This window comes from Solanum verrucosum, unplaced genomic scaffold, assembly GCF_900185275.1.
Source record: "Solanum verrucosum unplaced genomic scaffold, falcon-dt-bn FXZP01000261.1, whole genome shotgun sequence".
NCBI classification, from domain to species: Eukaryota; Viridiplantae; Streptophyta; class Magnoliopsida; order Solanales; family Solanaceae; genus Solanum; species Solanum verrucosum.
In genome coordinates, this window is record NW_026019969.1 from 3,789,772 (window position 1) to 3,804,855 (window position 15,084).

Sequence of the window (15,084 nt, forward strand, 5' to 3'; positions counted from 1 at the left end):
CCGAGACCTCTGATTGAAGGTGAAACACTCCCACCAGTGCACCACAACCCATGTTGGTGAGGTGTGATATCTAAGACAAAGTGCCTTCGATTTAAGTTTTAGGAGTAACTTGCATTCAAAGATTCCATTTCAAATCAAGTATCACATTTTGCTATGTTTTTTTTTTCCGACGTGGGAGTCGAGATATGTTGTCAAGAGTGATTTTTGTTTTAACAAGCACACGTCTTCCCACATACACTACAAATGGGATGCAAAAGGTAGACTATCATTTAACACTTCTTGACACTTTTCACGAAAGAGTTCATTAATAACCCATCACATAGATAAGTGAGCAACGGAAATAGGTCAGAGATATACAAAGAGGGAGAGGGAAGTACCCTCCCATGCTCCCCAATATTAAATAAATTTATGAGTCACGATGCATTGTAGATTTTGAATCTATTTGCATGTTCACCTATAAAAATCTTGTTACAACTTTTTTCTTCCCCTTAATGATAAAGTTTAATGAACTTCTCGTGTCATTGTGGACAGCAAATCACCCATGTATGATGATTTTCAACTATTTCACCAAATTAGTTAATCCATAAGAATGATACAAAAGAGCTGACGACTCACATTTACTAGTAAGTGAACAATAATTTTTTATATATATTAGTAATATGTAATTTTTTACTTGAGGAGATAATAAAATACAAGGCACAATAAAGATGATAATAAAGCAGCCCAAAACCTAAATTTGGTCGAAGCGGAACACGTACAACAGTCTTCTCTTCTTCAACAAGTTCTTGTTTTCTCTCTCTGTATCTGAAGTAGCTACTGTCTTACTGTATCCCATGTAAGTAAATCTGTGCAACTCTACATTACACTGATATACATGTATATTCACAATTAAATTTCTAGGGTTTCTAGGTATCTTGGGTTTCTTCCGTTTTGGTTCCAAAAATTTTGTACTTGTTCACGGATACACTCAATTCTTTGTTTATAACGTTGTCCTGCTTGGTAATTCGAGAGATTGTTGGTTAATTTTTGATGGGTCACTGTTTTCTTGAACGTTTTTTGCTTAAATTTTTATGGGTCACTGTTTTCTTGAGATGTTTTATGCATAATTTTTTATGGGTCACTGTTTTCTTGAGATGTTTTATGCTTAATTTTTGACGGGTCACCGTTTTCTTGAGATGTTTTTTTGCTTTATTTTTTATGGGTCACTGTTTTCTTGAGATGTTTTATGCTTAATTTTTGATGGGTCACTGTTTTCTTGAGATGTTTTTTGCTTAATTTTTTATGATTCACTGTCTTCTTGAGATGTTTTTTGCTTAATTTTTGATGAGTCACTGGTTCCTTGAGATGTTTTTGCTTTCTCTCTAATTGCTATTGCATTAACACTTTTGCTTTCTCTCTAATTGCTATTGCATTATGTGTTAATGTTCTAATTCTCATGTCGACTGTTATGATTTTGGGAGTTATTGAACTGTTTGGGGGTGGTTTAGCTAGGGTTTAATCCCTTTTTGATATTGGGATTTTATGGCAGTGATTATAACTCTTTTTCAATTAGTGTTTTTTTGTGTTAGTGTTCTAATTCCTATTTTTGCCCGGCTTACATTCGGTAATATCTGAACTAGCTCGTTTCTCTGGTCTACATGTATGGAATTTGTGATTGGGTTTTGTTGTGACAATGTTGAAGTTCTATCAGTTTGAATTACTGTTGCATTGTGAAAAATGTTTTCTAATTGTCATTTATGCTCAGTTTTATTTTATGGTATTGCTGAAACTGGGTCATGGTGCCTGTCTTTTTGTACTAGTTTTCTGATGGGTTTTTCCTGTACTCTAAGGGGTCATTTGGTATGAGGGATAAAGATTCATTTTACCCCGCGTTTGGTTAGGTATTTTTTCCAAGACAATCCTTATTTGCTCTCACCCTGGTGAACTATGGAATTTCTTTTACAGTTTAAGAACAATGTTTTCTGGAAGAGGAACCATTTTTCCTTACATAGTTGAAAAATGATTTCCTAGTTTAGTTGTTGCTGCTTAAAATGAAGTCCTATTTTTTGCTGCTATTGTATTAAGAAGTTAACTTTTATGAGCTTTTTTGGGTGGCAATGGTTAGCAAAAGTAAGATTAGTATTAGTTTTGGTGCTGCTGACTAAAATCGTTAAGTAATGAACTTATCTAGAAAAAAGATTGTTGGGTAATGAACTTTTTAATTTTTAATGTGGAACCTTTCTTTGTATATGTGTGGACTCACTCCTTGATAATATTATCTATATATATATTTTGCAGTAAAGAGATCATGGATGAACTTGATCTTATCAAACAAGAGACTATGGATGAACTTGATGAAAGCCTTAATCAACGTGAGAATGAGGTAGTACCAGAGGACTTACTCCTTGAGGTGAAAGAAGAACCATCACTCCTTGAGGTGAACCAAGTGCAAGAGCAAGAGCAAGAGCAAGAGCAAGAGCAGGAGCAGGAGCAGGAGCAAGAGCAGGAGCAAGAGCAGGAGCAAGAGCAAGAGCAAGAGCAAGAGCAAGAGCAAGACCAGGAACAAAAACAAGAACAAGGTGTTGCTGCTACTGGAGGTGGTGGTGAAAGGTGGCCAGGGTGGCCTGGGGAAAGTGTATTTCGTATATTGGTCCCTTCACAAAAAGTAGGTAGCCTTATTGGACGCAAAGGAGAGTACATCAAAAAGATTGTTGAAGAATCAAAAGCTCGTATTAAGGTTCTTGATGGTCCTCCAGGGATTACTGAGAGAGCAGTAAGTCCCACCTATTTTACATATTCTTGTAGACAAGATACCTCTCAAATTCCACTGCGTTTTCTTCTGTGACTTTTGTTGCTTGCTTTATAATCCATGTTTTTCCTTTTCTACCTAAAAAACTTTGTATTGTTCCCCACCTCCAATTTTTTTTTAAAAATAGAATGGGAAAAATACACTTCCAGAACAGATAAAAAGACTGGTTCAAAGGGTTCTGAAAAGTTTTCTCTTGCTGTTATTTGTCTTCCTTCCCATCTTGTTCCCTTCCTCTCTTGTTGTTGTCAAGGTATGATACTTCCTGGTGAAATTAACTTTGGATGGATGTGAACCTGTCTAACTAATATTTCCCTATCAATGCTGCTTGTGTAGTTGGTCACCGTTTGTAAGTATCTATAAGTTGAGTTGTAAAATAGGTGACTGCTATTGGGTTTGAGAGTGAAATGGGGACATTTAGTAGGTGATGGAAAGTGAAGCGAGAAGGTTGTAATGTCTGTTTCAATCAATCACTAGGATGTAGGTATTGAGATTGCTGCCATGTGGCTATTCTTTAGTAGCAATTAACACTGAATTTGTGGTCATGAGCCAGCTTTGAAATTGAGTGTTGATAAAGAAGTAAACACTGACAGGTTCTCTGGAATGTTTGACTCACTTATGGAAGTGCATTTTGTAATCTTAGTCACAATTATCAAGAATAATAAATAAAAAGCTTGATTGTCTGAAAAGGGAAACAATCTGGGACGACCTAACATAGAAGTAAGGCAGATGATTTCCTTCTCATAAAAAGAAGTAAGGCAGATGATTTCCTTCTCATAAAAAGAAGTAAGGTAGATGATTTGGCACATGAATATTCAACATAAAAGCACATCATCTAGTCCCAAAGGCCCCCATGATGGACTAGTGGCCCCTAACATGTTCCAGTCTTTTAAAACACTTTTTAACTATGTGCATCTTCTATTAATAAGAATTTTATATTAGTCTTTTACCTTTCTTAGAGTATGGCCTATACTAATGAAAAGAGAATATACTCTGTGTCTATATATATATCTATGTATATAAAATAATGAAGAGAACATACTTTATATGGATGTATATATATCAGTAATGGAAGAGAATACTCATTCTTCAAATTCATAATGGGGAAGCTTGTATTGCTGCAGTTAAGTTTTAAAAAAATTTAATCTAGGTATGGTTAAGTTATTTATTAATCGTATTGTGGTTTGCTGTGATGCTGAAGGTAATGGTATCTGCCAGGGAGGAGCCTGAATCCTCTCTTCCACCTGCTATAGATGGTCTTCTGAGGGTCCATAGACGTGTTGTGGATGGGCTGGAGAATGATTCTTCTCATCCTCCTCCAACTGTAGCTGGAAAGGTCTCGACAAAGCTGCTTGTGCCAGCTTCACAGGCTGGAAGTCTTATTGGAAAACAAGGGACAACCGTCAAGTCCATTCAAGAAGCATCCAGTTGTATTGTTAGAGTTCTTGGAACAGGTTCTTTCCTTTCCTTTTTAGATATCTCTGTTATTCAACTTAGTAACAAGGATTTTACCATTCCAGCCCATGTACGAGGGACATTTCTTCCACCTTTCATTTCTTCTTTTTTGTTCCGGACTCTGATATCAATTAGTCATTTTCAACAGGTGATCTGAGCTGTGACTATTGACTATTACTCCCTGCGATTTCCTTGATAATTATGTGTGTTGATTGTGCTTCTTTGTGTAGCAGAAGTTACTTTAGTATTTCATATAATAAGGAATCGAACCGGTAATCATTTAAGGATGAAAAACAATAACAGTTTGAAGTATTTATTCAAAACAATAATAGCAAGAATTTGAAGTTCTATTGATGCTAGTGTTTCAAACATCTAAAGAAAAGAACTTAAGGTACTAGAAGGGTGTTCTCCAAACTTTCCTTTAATGAATTTGTATCAAATCTTTTTTTTTTTCAGAAGAATTATTTTTAAAATATTATCGATTTCATTCTACTAGAAACAGCATGTTTAATACGTCATAGTTTGTTACACTTGAATTGAATCAGGCTTATACAAGTTGCTCTCATGTAAATTGTAAATGTCGCATCCAGATGCTGTGTATCTTGTATTAAGTAGTAAACCAAGAGCAGAAGTTTAGGAGTTTTTTGGGTCAAAGTTAGAATTTGCTACTATTAATTGAGCCTTGATTTGATCCAAACTAGTTGGGATTGACTATATTAATTTTTTTTGGCAACGTACATAAATGACCCCTTGAAATTGTTTTCAACGACCAGATAGACACCCCAACTAATCCAGTGACCAACTAGACCTCTGGTCCCTCAAAATTGTGCTTCATAAACACCCAATGCTGGCAGGATTCAAGTGTGAATTACAAATGTGCTAAAGCAGTTTAAGTGCTCCATAATTTGGCTACACGTTGTATCTGAGTGGTTCAAATGAAAATTAAAATAGCTCCCCTCCAATAATATTTAATAAATAAATAAAAAATAAAATTAAAAAAATAATCATTTTCCATGTTCATCTAACCCATGAATTAACCCCTTAACCATTCTTTGGTCCCCTCCCCTTTCCCTGTTGGTTTCTCCTCCCCTTTTGCTTCTACTCCCTCCGTTCTCTTTGTTTTTTTTTGAGAAAGGTAACATTCGTATGTATTGACAAAAACCAGTACATGGGTTGTACTGAAAACCATAATTACAACTTATCAACAAAACAAGATATTTGAATCTAAATTCTAAATAGAGCCAAGGATCTCAATAATTGACTCAGTATCCTCTAAGTACATTTGTTTACACCAGAAACAAAAAAGTTTGATACAATTCAATTTGATCTTCTGAAGATCACAAATTTTGCTCTCAAAACATCTAGCATTTCTCTCTCCAGACTGTCCACCAGATACAGGCTAGATACAGGCTGGGACAATCCTCCATCCATCCATCTTTGTCTGAAGCTCCCCCACCTACCTCTTCCCAACTGTAGAGGAGGTGGGTGATTCTGTTAGGCATAGTCCAAACAACACCCTTGAAGCTGATAAAAATCCTCCAAAGGTGTGCATTGGTCGGTTCGGTTCAGTTCAGTTTTATGTATTATCGGTTTGGTTTATCGGTTTTCGATTTTTAAATATGTTAAACCAATAACTTTTATCAAAAAAAAAAATAAAAAAATATGTTAAACCAATAACCAAACCAGTAAGATATTTTTTATCGGTTTTGATCCTTAACGATTCGGTTTTTGGTTTAACCAATAAGAAAATATTTATAAAACAAATATATGACTTTTCTAATAAATTTGATGCGAAAACACAATAATGTAACTTTACAAATGCTCATAAAATAGAAACAACAATAACAAAGATGAAAAGAACTATACAAGCGTAACACATAGAAATTAAGAGGAATATGGTTATTACTTTAAATTTTAACATTTTTTATAATGTGAAATTGTGAACTCAAAGTCATTGTGAAGTGTGAATTGAAGGTTAAAGGACAAAGATAGTAACTACTAAGGTATTAAGATTAATATATAATATTTATGTACAAGTAAAAGTAGTAAATTACTAGTCTTAATGGGTTATCGGTTTACCCAATAACCCAATATTAAAAACCAATACCGAACCGATAACCCAATAATTTTTTTTATAAAACCATTAAAAAACAGTTAACCCAATAACAATAAACCAATAACACTTTTATCGGTTCGGTTTATCGGTCGGTTCAGTTTTTGCACACCCCTAGTTGGGTTGTTATCTTGCACTGTAAAAATAGATGGCCAACTGTCTCAACCTCTTCTCCACACAAATAGCATCTCGAGCACATAAAGAACTTCCTCTTCTTGAGATTTTCTTGTGTCAGGACTGCTTCTCTTGCCAGCAACCAAGTAAAACATGCCACCTTGAAAGAGGTTTTTGTTTTCCAGATTTGTTTCCATGGCCAATTTGGTGGTTGTTGGCCACCTTTGTTCAAAAACTTGTATGCTGAGTTCACCTTATACATGCATTTGCTGTCTTTGTTCCACCATAATCTATCAACCTCGTTCTCTTTGTTTTTTTCCTCATTCTTAATCATTGGAATGCCCCCTCCCCTCTTAGGTTCTTCTTCCTGTTAATAATGAAGAAGTTTTGGGGTTAATTTTAGTTTTTATGCGTCAAATATAGGTGCGTTGGCGAAGTAGATAATCAAAATTTGATTAATTTGTTGTTTAGATCCTATAACTTTTTTCAAGGTTGAAACTTTTTAGACTCATTATTGGTGAACGGAAATTTGAAGGAGTGAGGAGGAAGATTGTGAAAACATTGGGTCTATATAACTTTAAAAAATAAAATTTACAAGGATTCACACACCAAATTTGGGTGAAAGACAAATTTTGCCATCCCAGCTTGAGGGATGCATGAGACACAACTGTGTCAAATGGAGGTGTCTATCTGGTCACTGGGGTTAGTTAAAGCATCTATCTGGTCATTGTGGACAACTTAAAGGTTCATCTATGTATTTCACCTTTTTTTTTAATAATGAAGTAATGCTTTCATTAAAAGGCATCCAGTGGATCCAAAACTTGTACAAAAACATTTGACTTTTATGTAAAACCTAAAGTCAACAAATGCTAAAAACTGCAACACATTATTTACATTTGAACATTTCCCCAAACTATATACTCCCTCCTTTTCACAAAGAGTGACCTGGTTTGACTTGACACAAAGTTTTAGAAAATAAAGAAGACTTTTGAATCTTGTGGTCCTAAATTAAAGTTATGTCAAATGTACTAAATTGCCCTTCAATCTTGTGGCTTTAAACATGTCACGTAGAAAGCTGAAATTAAAAGGAAAGAGGTCATTCTTTTTGAAACAGACTAAAAAGGAAAGGAGGTCATTCTTTTTGAAACGGAGAGAGTAAATATTTTGTATCTATTTAGCTTTATTCAGGCTCATTTCATTTATACATTAAAAGATCTATCTTTTAATGCAAAATCGGGCTTGACTAAACTAGATTTTTAACTTCCAACTTACTCTTGCATTGGCATACGTCTAATAAAAAGACTTGGGAAAAAACAATGAGTTATCTTAATCAAAGGATCAAATGAAGACCATTAATTTTGACAACAAGAGTGATTGTCTAAACTAGACTTTTGCATAATTTCAAAAGATGGTGTCCTCTTAATAAGACATTGCAAATGAAATAAAGCGTATAATTCTTTTCGACGAAAGAATAGTTTGCTAGGAAAGTATTATTTGGTTGATAATAAGGTAAGTGCAGGGAGAAAGAGTTGGTTTGAGAAATGGGTGGAACTCAAGATGAAGATCACCAAATACTGAAGAGAAATTGCAAGTCACTAAACAAAAGGCCTTTTTAAAAATATTTTGTTATTTTTACTTATCAAAAAAATTGTGCGTGTCATTTTTCTTTAAATAGGTAATACATGTTACTTATTAGTATACTAGTAAAATTACCCGCGCTTTGTGCGGTAATTTAATATCACGCAATTTATAAAATAATGTTTAAAACCTATCCGTCATTAAAACTAAAACACTATATTGTCTTACATACAAGATTATGTAGTAAAAACATTAATAATGTAAAGGAAAATGAAAATTATTACATCTTATCATTTCTCCTTAATAACATAAGCATAAATTAATGACCATAAAAATACATTTCAGGATCTGTAACATAAGCAATGGTGTCAGCGAGCCACTCAACATGAGCCAAATACACAAATATTTAATTGTGAAGAAGAAGAAGAGGTTCAAAATTTTTGTTGTTTTAAAATGAGAGGAAATCCCTCTATTTATAGACAACAAATGGTAGTTTGAACAAATGTTTATTGTGCCTTATCAGAAAGATAACTATTTGGAAAAGTTGCAACCCTTCGGGAAGGTCACAACCTTTCATAAAAGTCACAATTTTTCATAAAAGTCGCAACTCTTCATTAAAGTCGCACCTTTTCATAAAAGTCACAATTTTTCATATAAGTCACAACTTTTCATAAAAGCCGCAACTCTTCATTAAAGTCGCAACTTTTCACAAAAGTCACAACTTTTTATAAATGTCACAACTTTTCATGAAAGAGGGAGGTTAGTTTTGGAAATAAATAAAATGAAAGGAAATTCTAGTTTGTGGTGGCGCCACGTAGGCGGCTCTAAGGTTCTCTTTTATATATATATATGATATGATATGATATATGATATATGATTTATATAAGCACATACTACACAAAATAGTGTGATCCTATATAATTACAGTGAGTTGTCCAGTCTGATCTCCTATAACCTAGACTCTCACAAGTCATTAGTTATCCTACTTCTTGAGGGTATTCTTGTTCACACTAAAAATAAAAAAAGGACTAATGAATTCATCTTTAACCTCTGAATGGAACTGCTATTATCCCCAAAGCATCTCTGGTTCCTCTCCTTCCAAACTATCCACCAGATGACAGATACAAGCTTGGCACAGTTCCATCTTGTTCTGTGTCCTGACAGGTTCCCATCTCTATTTCAGCAAGCTAGACTTCCTGGACTCTCCTGGTTTGGACAACCTGATTCTCTTAGGCTAATGGAAGTCTTCCATAGTTGATCTGTCACTCTACAGTGTAAAAAGATATGATCAATTGTTTGTCTCAGCACCACATAAATTACACCTGTGTAGCATAATTGGATTCCCCTCTTGATGAAATTTTCTTGAGTTAAAATTGCCTCTTTTGCCAGTAGCCATGATAAACATGATACTCTGTATGGAACTTTGACTTTCTATATCATCTTCTAAAGCCAACATCCAATCTTGTTGTTCGGACAATTGAAATATCTGTATGCTGAATTAATTAATCTGCCTTGAGCATTTCCATTCCACAACATGCTCTCCTCATTAGTAGAAAAACCTTTGAATTGTTCAAGAGTGTTATAGAACTCTGTTATTCTATCCACTTCACCTATCATTGAGTAATCTTCTGAAACTAAGATGCCATGCTAGGTTATCCCTTACCTTTCTTGATGTTGCTTTGTGCTACTGGTTCAACATGTACAATTCAGGTATAGTTGCCATCATATCTATAATCTGGTAGTATTGATGTCAAAGAAGAAAAGAGGAAGGCAAGACTACAACTCAAGCCTCAATACTCTTTTTTTATATCGCTATCTCCATGTTCATGAAAATTTATATTATGTATTGTACCTATATGCTCTACCTCCAAGGTAGGGGACATAGGGGTAAGGTCTGCCTACACCCTACCCTCCCAGACCTCAATTTGTGGGATTTGTTGATGTTGTTTGTATTGAGCCTGTAAGTATATGTGCATTTCTAGCTTTGTTTCAGCACCAATCTTGTTCAAAATGATTTTAATTACTGCCTCCATTTCAGTTTTGTTTGTCTTACTTTAGCCCTTCTAAAAAATGCCTCTTTTTTTTTTTTTTTTTTAAAACTTTTCAGTTCTAACTTTCAACATGGAATGTTTAAGACCTCAAGATTAAAGGGCATTTTGGTACATTTGGCATATCTTTAGTTTTTTTGATGAAGAAAAAATAAACCACTAGATTCAAAAGTCTTCTTTTCTTCCTTAACTCCATGCCAACTCAATACCAGGCAAACAAATAGAAATGGAGTACAATTAAGGCTGGATCTCTGGTAACTTTGAAGATATGAAACAAAGAGGAGCTGTGGGTTTTGGAGGAGAAAAGATCTCTCATGAGTCATGATATGTTTGAAATTTACAGCTTGTTTGGGAAAGATTAAAAGTAGATTAAAAGTGCACCAAATTGCTAAATAATAAAGACTATTAACATACCATGTAAAAGAACGAGGATGATTTTATATCTCCACTCAAAGATATGGGACCATTTTGGGCTTTCCCTTGTGACTCCAACTTTGGTTATCTATGATTCACCATGTATTTGTAAAAAGAGCAAGTATAAAATTCTCAAGGTGGTTGCTTCATGAATAGCTCTGAAATTCTATCCTGACAAAAATTTGCCATCATATGGATGTTTTGGAAGATGTAGTTTCAAATATTTTGCTATGCTACTTTACTACAGTATGTTTATCTCCTGACCTTCCCTAACCCTCCAAAACTAATGCTGGAAGAGGATAATCAAACCTAAAAGATCAAGGAAGTGAAGGCATCTCCGTCAGATATGCTTCACCAACGTTTTCATACTTAAATCTTCATTTCACTTCCTTCCAAATGAAAGAAAGCAAACATTATGTATGAAGACATTTGTGAAGCATCCCTGAATGAGTTTGATGCCAAGGGTGTGGTCTTGTTCTGTGGTCATTCTGGTCTAATTTTGGATTTATAGTCAGGACCTCTTACATCTCATTGCGTGTAGGACTATGTTGTTCCACACTTTGGCTCAAGAGCACGTGCTGATCCTCCTAGGTCAAGGAGGCATCTAATCTTTTTGTACTCTAGGTATGTGCACTGTTTGTATGCATAGGCTTGAGCACACTGAATTAAAATTCACCAAGCTGAGAAGTTTTTTCAAAACTTGCACTACTATTGCCAACTGAATTTGGTTTCATCCTTCTTTGGAAACCTTAAACCTGAGATTAAACTAAAACTTTTCACATATTTGTATCAAGGTAAAAACATGAAAATAATACGTTAGTGGAAAGCTCAAACATGCAATAAACTATAAAGTGGAAAAATCACATACCTGTTGTGTATGTTTATTATTTATCCCTAATTTAATACTAGAGGAGTTAAGTACGGTAAATTCCCGTGGTTAAATTGTTCAGCTGGATTTGGAGATCGCGAGGTCCTTAATTGGTACTATAGCCTCTCTACTTTCGTCATGAACTATTCTTTCAGGACTGTTATGTTCAATTTGCCTTTTCAACTGTGACTGAATAACTAGTTTCTGATGCTTACATATCATTGCAGAGGACCTTCCCATGTTTGCACTTCAAGATGATAGGATAGTTGAAGTAGTAGGGGAACCTGTTGGTGTACACAAGGCAGTTGAGTTAATTGCTTCTCACCTGAGGAAATTTTTGGTTGATCGTGGCATAATCCCAGTATTTGAGATGCAAGTAAGTCTCCTTTTAGTTAAATATTTTCGGACAGGAGCTTAGCATCTTTTAATGGAACTTCTTTGTTGCTTAGATGCAAATGCCACCAAATCCACCTGTGGAACACATGCCACCTCCCCAAACTTGGGGTCCTCCTCCCCAAGCTTTCCCACAAAGCGCTGCTGGAGGTCCGGGTTATGGTAATAGTCCTCATTTCATGCCACCATCCAGGCAACACGATAATTATTATCCACCAGCTGACATGCCACCTCCTATGGATAAACAACCTCATCAAGGCATTTCTGCATACGGAAGAGAGGCTCCAATGTCAATGCATTCATCATCCAACAACCCAGCAGCACCGTCTCTTATTACTCAGGTATGCTCTCTTACTATAAAACACAGTGTTTTGGTATTTAAAGAGAAATAAGCTGGGACTTTGTGGTAATGGACTTGGTTAAATTTTTATTTGCTGTTCTACATGAGGAAAACAATTCAGCAGTTTTTTTCAGTAAGCTTAAGGTTCAATCATGTCAACAAATAACCTCCCCTTTGTCTCTCTTCCCTAACTTTCTGTCATGTGCTAAGAGATGGATGGGGATTACCGAAAAAAGGGGGGGGGGGGGGGGGGGATTGCTAAACATTATGCATTTCAGTAACAGATATGAAATGCTTAAATGGTAGGGCAAACCTTTTTTGGGATTTTATTCCAAGGTAGTTCTGCTAACCATGACTAGTGGGACAAGTCCTAAATTTCTTGAGGAATACTCATTGACAGGTTTTTGGAGTTTGAGGATCAACATATCTGATTTTGTATTGTATGACATCGGAGTTCGGACATAAATCTGTTAATTTTGTAATAAGAAATTTTGCATTGTTGGAATTATGCTAGTGTACAAATCACAATATTATATAGTTAAAATTGTTTGAAATTTTTTGAAAAATTCGTAGTTGGGAGAATAGATTTGCCTATTAATATTTTTTTATTAATATTAATGATGAGATCTATTATCTCCTTTTGCATGTCCTCTAAAATTTAATTTAGGTGCAAATATTCTTTTTGTATTTTTTCCATGAAGACTGCTCAATTAGTTACTAGATTTTCTAGGCTTGTTTTTTGCCTGCTCTTGTATTCCCTGTTTCTTGTTTCTCTCAGCTTCTGTTGCGGGTGACCTTGGCTTACACTAGTACCTTATTAAATTGTATATTTATCTGAGAATTAAGAAATCGCTCTTGTGAAATACTTTTAGCTTGCTAAATTTTTGACAATTTTAATGCCAGACATCCTAAGTAAACCTAATATTTGTTTTGATGAAGTGCTAGTAAACAAAAATGGGAAGAACAAAGATATTCATGTGCTGATTTTTGCTTTATTTGAGTGGCGTAATTTTGCAGATTACACAACAGATGCAGATCCCTCTGGCCTTTGCTGATGCTGTGATTGGAACAAATGGTGCAAGCATAAGCTACATCCGACGGGTTAGTGGTGCTACTGTTACCATACAGGAAACAAAGGGAGTTCCTGGGGAGATGACTGTAGAAATAAACGGAACTGCTTCTCAAGTCCAAACAGCACAACAATTGATACAGGTAAAATTCTTGCTTGGCTTTTTAATGAATCATTTATATTTACTGATTCATCTTTTGCATTTTTTATTGAACTGATTGTAAAATAATGTGGTTCATGCTACAGTGCTCTACCCAGCCCTCCTCTTTCCCTTTCAAGCTCAAATTTTAGGGTTTTGCTTCTGCCAGAATTACCGTGGCAGTTCAAGCGTATTATATAAATTTTGATAGGGGATCAGATGTAAAAGTCCTTCCTGATGGATTTCCTAGATCTCAAGCTTCTTGCTCATAGAGAACATTTTACTAATAATTCTATTGAAAATCTCAAGCTTCTCAGCTTCTACCCTCAATACCAAACATTGTTTACGTTATCCTTCTCCACTAAGTTTTCGCAATAATAGCTTTGGCCAGAACCACCTCACTCGGCAAGCGATGTTAATGATCTGATTTCCAAAGCATGCTAAGCACCCCATGTGGCGACAAGAAATGTAAAACAAGTTATCTGATTATACATACTTTTTTCGGGTCACTAATCAGATAAAATGGTAGAGAAAAGTCATTTGAATCGAGAAAGTAGGCTGATAGTGTTTTATAGTTGTATGAAATGCTAGAAAAATGAGTCTTTTGTGATTATTTATCTTTGGGTCGGAAGGCGCCAGAGAAAATGTTAAGGAGATGAGCAAAATTTGTGCCTACTCGTGCTTTGTTTTTAAAGATTATTAGCCTTGCTGCAAAAGGCAAGTCAATCCAGTTACCCCGATGTTTGGTGGTGGAGCTTGAGAAGTAATGGAGTGTTTCTCTGTGATATCTTTCTATGAGAAGCTTTTAGTTAGGTAGGAGCATGTTTTCTCATGTAATGCAATAAAGATTCCAAAGGTTCGGAGGAAAGTGTGCTTTTTCACTTGGTTAGCCGCTAGAGGGGTGATTTTGACACTAGAAAATCTGAGAAAGTGGAAGGTTGTTTGCATCAGTTGGTGTTATATGTGTAAGGAGATGGGCGAGGAGCCGAGGACTGGATCATCTTCTTCTACATTGCGGGTTAACCATGAGGTTATGGTGGGTTATTTTGGTGGTTTGACACTCCATGGGGAATGCTGAAAACTGTGGAAGAGTTGATGTCCAGCTAACCCAAGTTACTCTCGGTTGAGGAGTAGTCTCCATTCCCTTGGTTTTCTTTGGTTTAGCCGATTATTATGCTTGTCGTGTCCTATGTTGAACTTTATTTGTGTGTTGCAGAATTTCATGGCAGATGCAGGGGCACCTCAGCCACAGACAGGTCCACCAGCTGACCAAGGCTACAACCCGTATGGAGCTCCTCCTCCTTCTATGTATTCATCAGCCCCTTCAAATGCAGGTGTTCCGGGGCAATCTGGGGGATATGGTTCAGTGTATGGCAACAATTATGGCTATTGAACTGGATCTATCTGCCATTTAATTTGGCGAACAAAACTAATAATCCTTTCGCGAGGGTGTTTTGTATTTTGTGTTGTACTCTTCAGTTAGGCCTAGTGACATAGAGTGATGTATGCATTAGGCTTGTTTACAATCTTCAATCTACAAAAATGCTTACTTTATTGGTGTCCTGTTTCCTCTCTATCTGCACCTTTCCATGACTAATATGTTAAATCCTCGACACTTGCTAGGTTAGCTGGGAAATTTCTATATATGCTCAATTGGTAATTTGGTAGTGATACTGACAGCAACAAAGATGTTGATTCATTTAGACTCTTTCTTCTCGACCTATTTGACTCTCAAACCCTAATTATTTAGGCAGTGTTAGAATCTAGA

The 15,084-nt window shown here is 35.5% G+C and overlaps 1 protein-coding gene across 3 annotated transcripts; it reads left to right on the forward strand.

Annotated features, from left to right (window-relative positions):
• Positions 1 to 691: 691 nt before the first annotated feature.
• On the forward strand, positions 692 to 14,894 carry LOC125815551 (flowering locus K homology domain). 3 transcript variants are annotated; one of them, XM_049495045.1, is made up of 8 exons: positions 715 to 835; positions 2,278 to 2,425; positions 2,486 to 2,752; positions 3,987 to 4,239; positions 11,603 to 11,751; positions 11,825 to 12,109; positions 13,126 to 13,320; positions 14,533 to 14,894. In XM_049495045.1, exons 2-8 carry the CDS (start codon positions 2,288 to 2,290, stop codon positions 14,707 to 14,709), a joined length of 1,464 nt encoding a protein of 487 aa, XP_049351002.1. In that variant the 5' UTR covers positions 715 to 835; positions 2,278 to 2,287; the 3' UTR covers positions 14,710 to 14,894. The 3 variants fall into 3 exon arrangements, with proteins under 3 accessions (XP_049351001.1, XP_049351002.1, XP_049351003.1); XM_049495044.1 differs by having other exon boundaries at positions 692 to 835; positions 2,278 to 2,752; XM_049495046.1 differs by lacking the exon at positions 715 to 835 and having other exon boundaries at positions 2,498 to 2,752.
• The last annotated feature ends 190 nt before the right edge of the window (positions 14,895 to 15,084 follow it).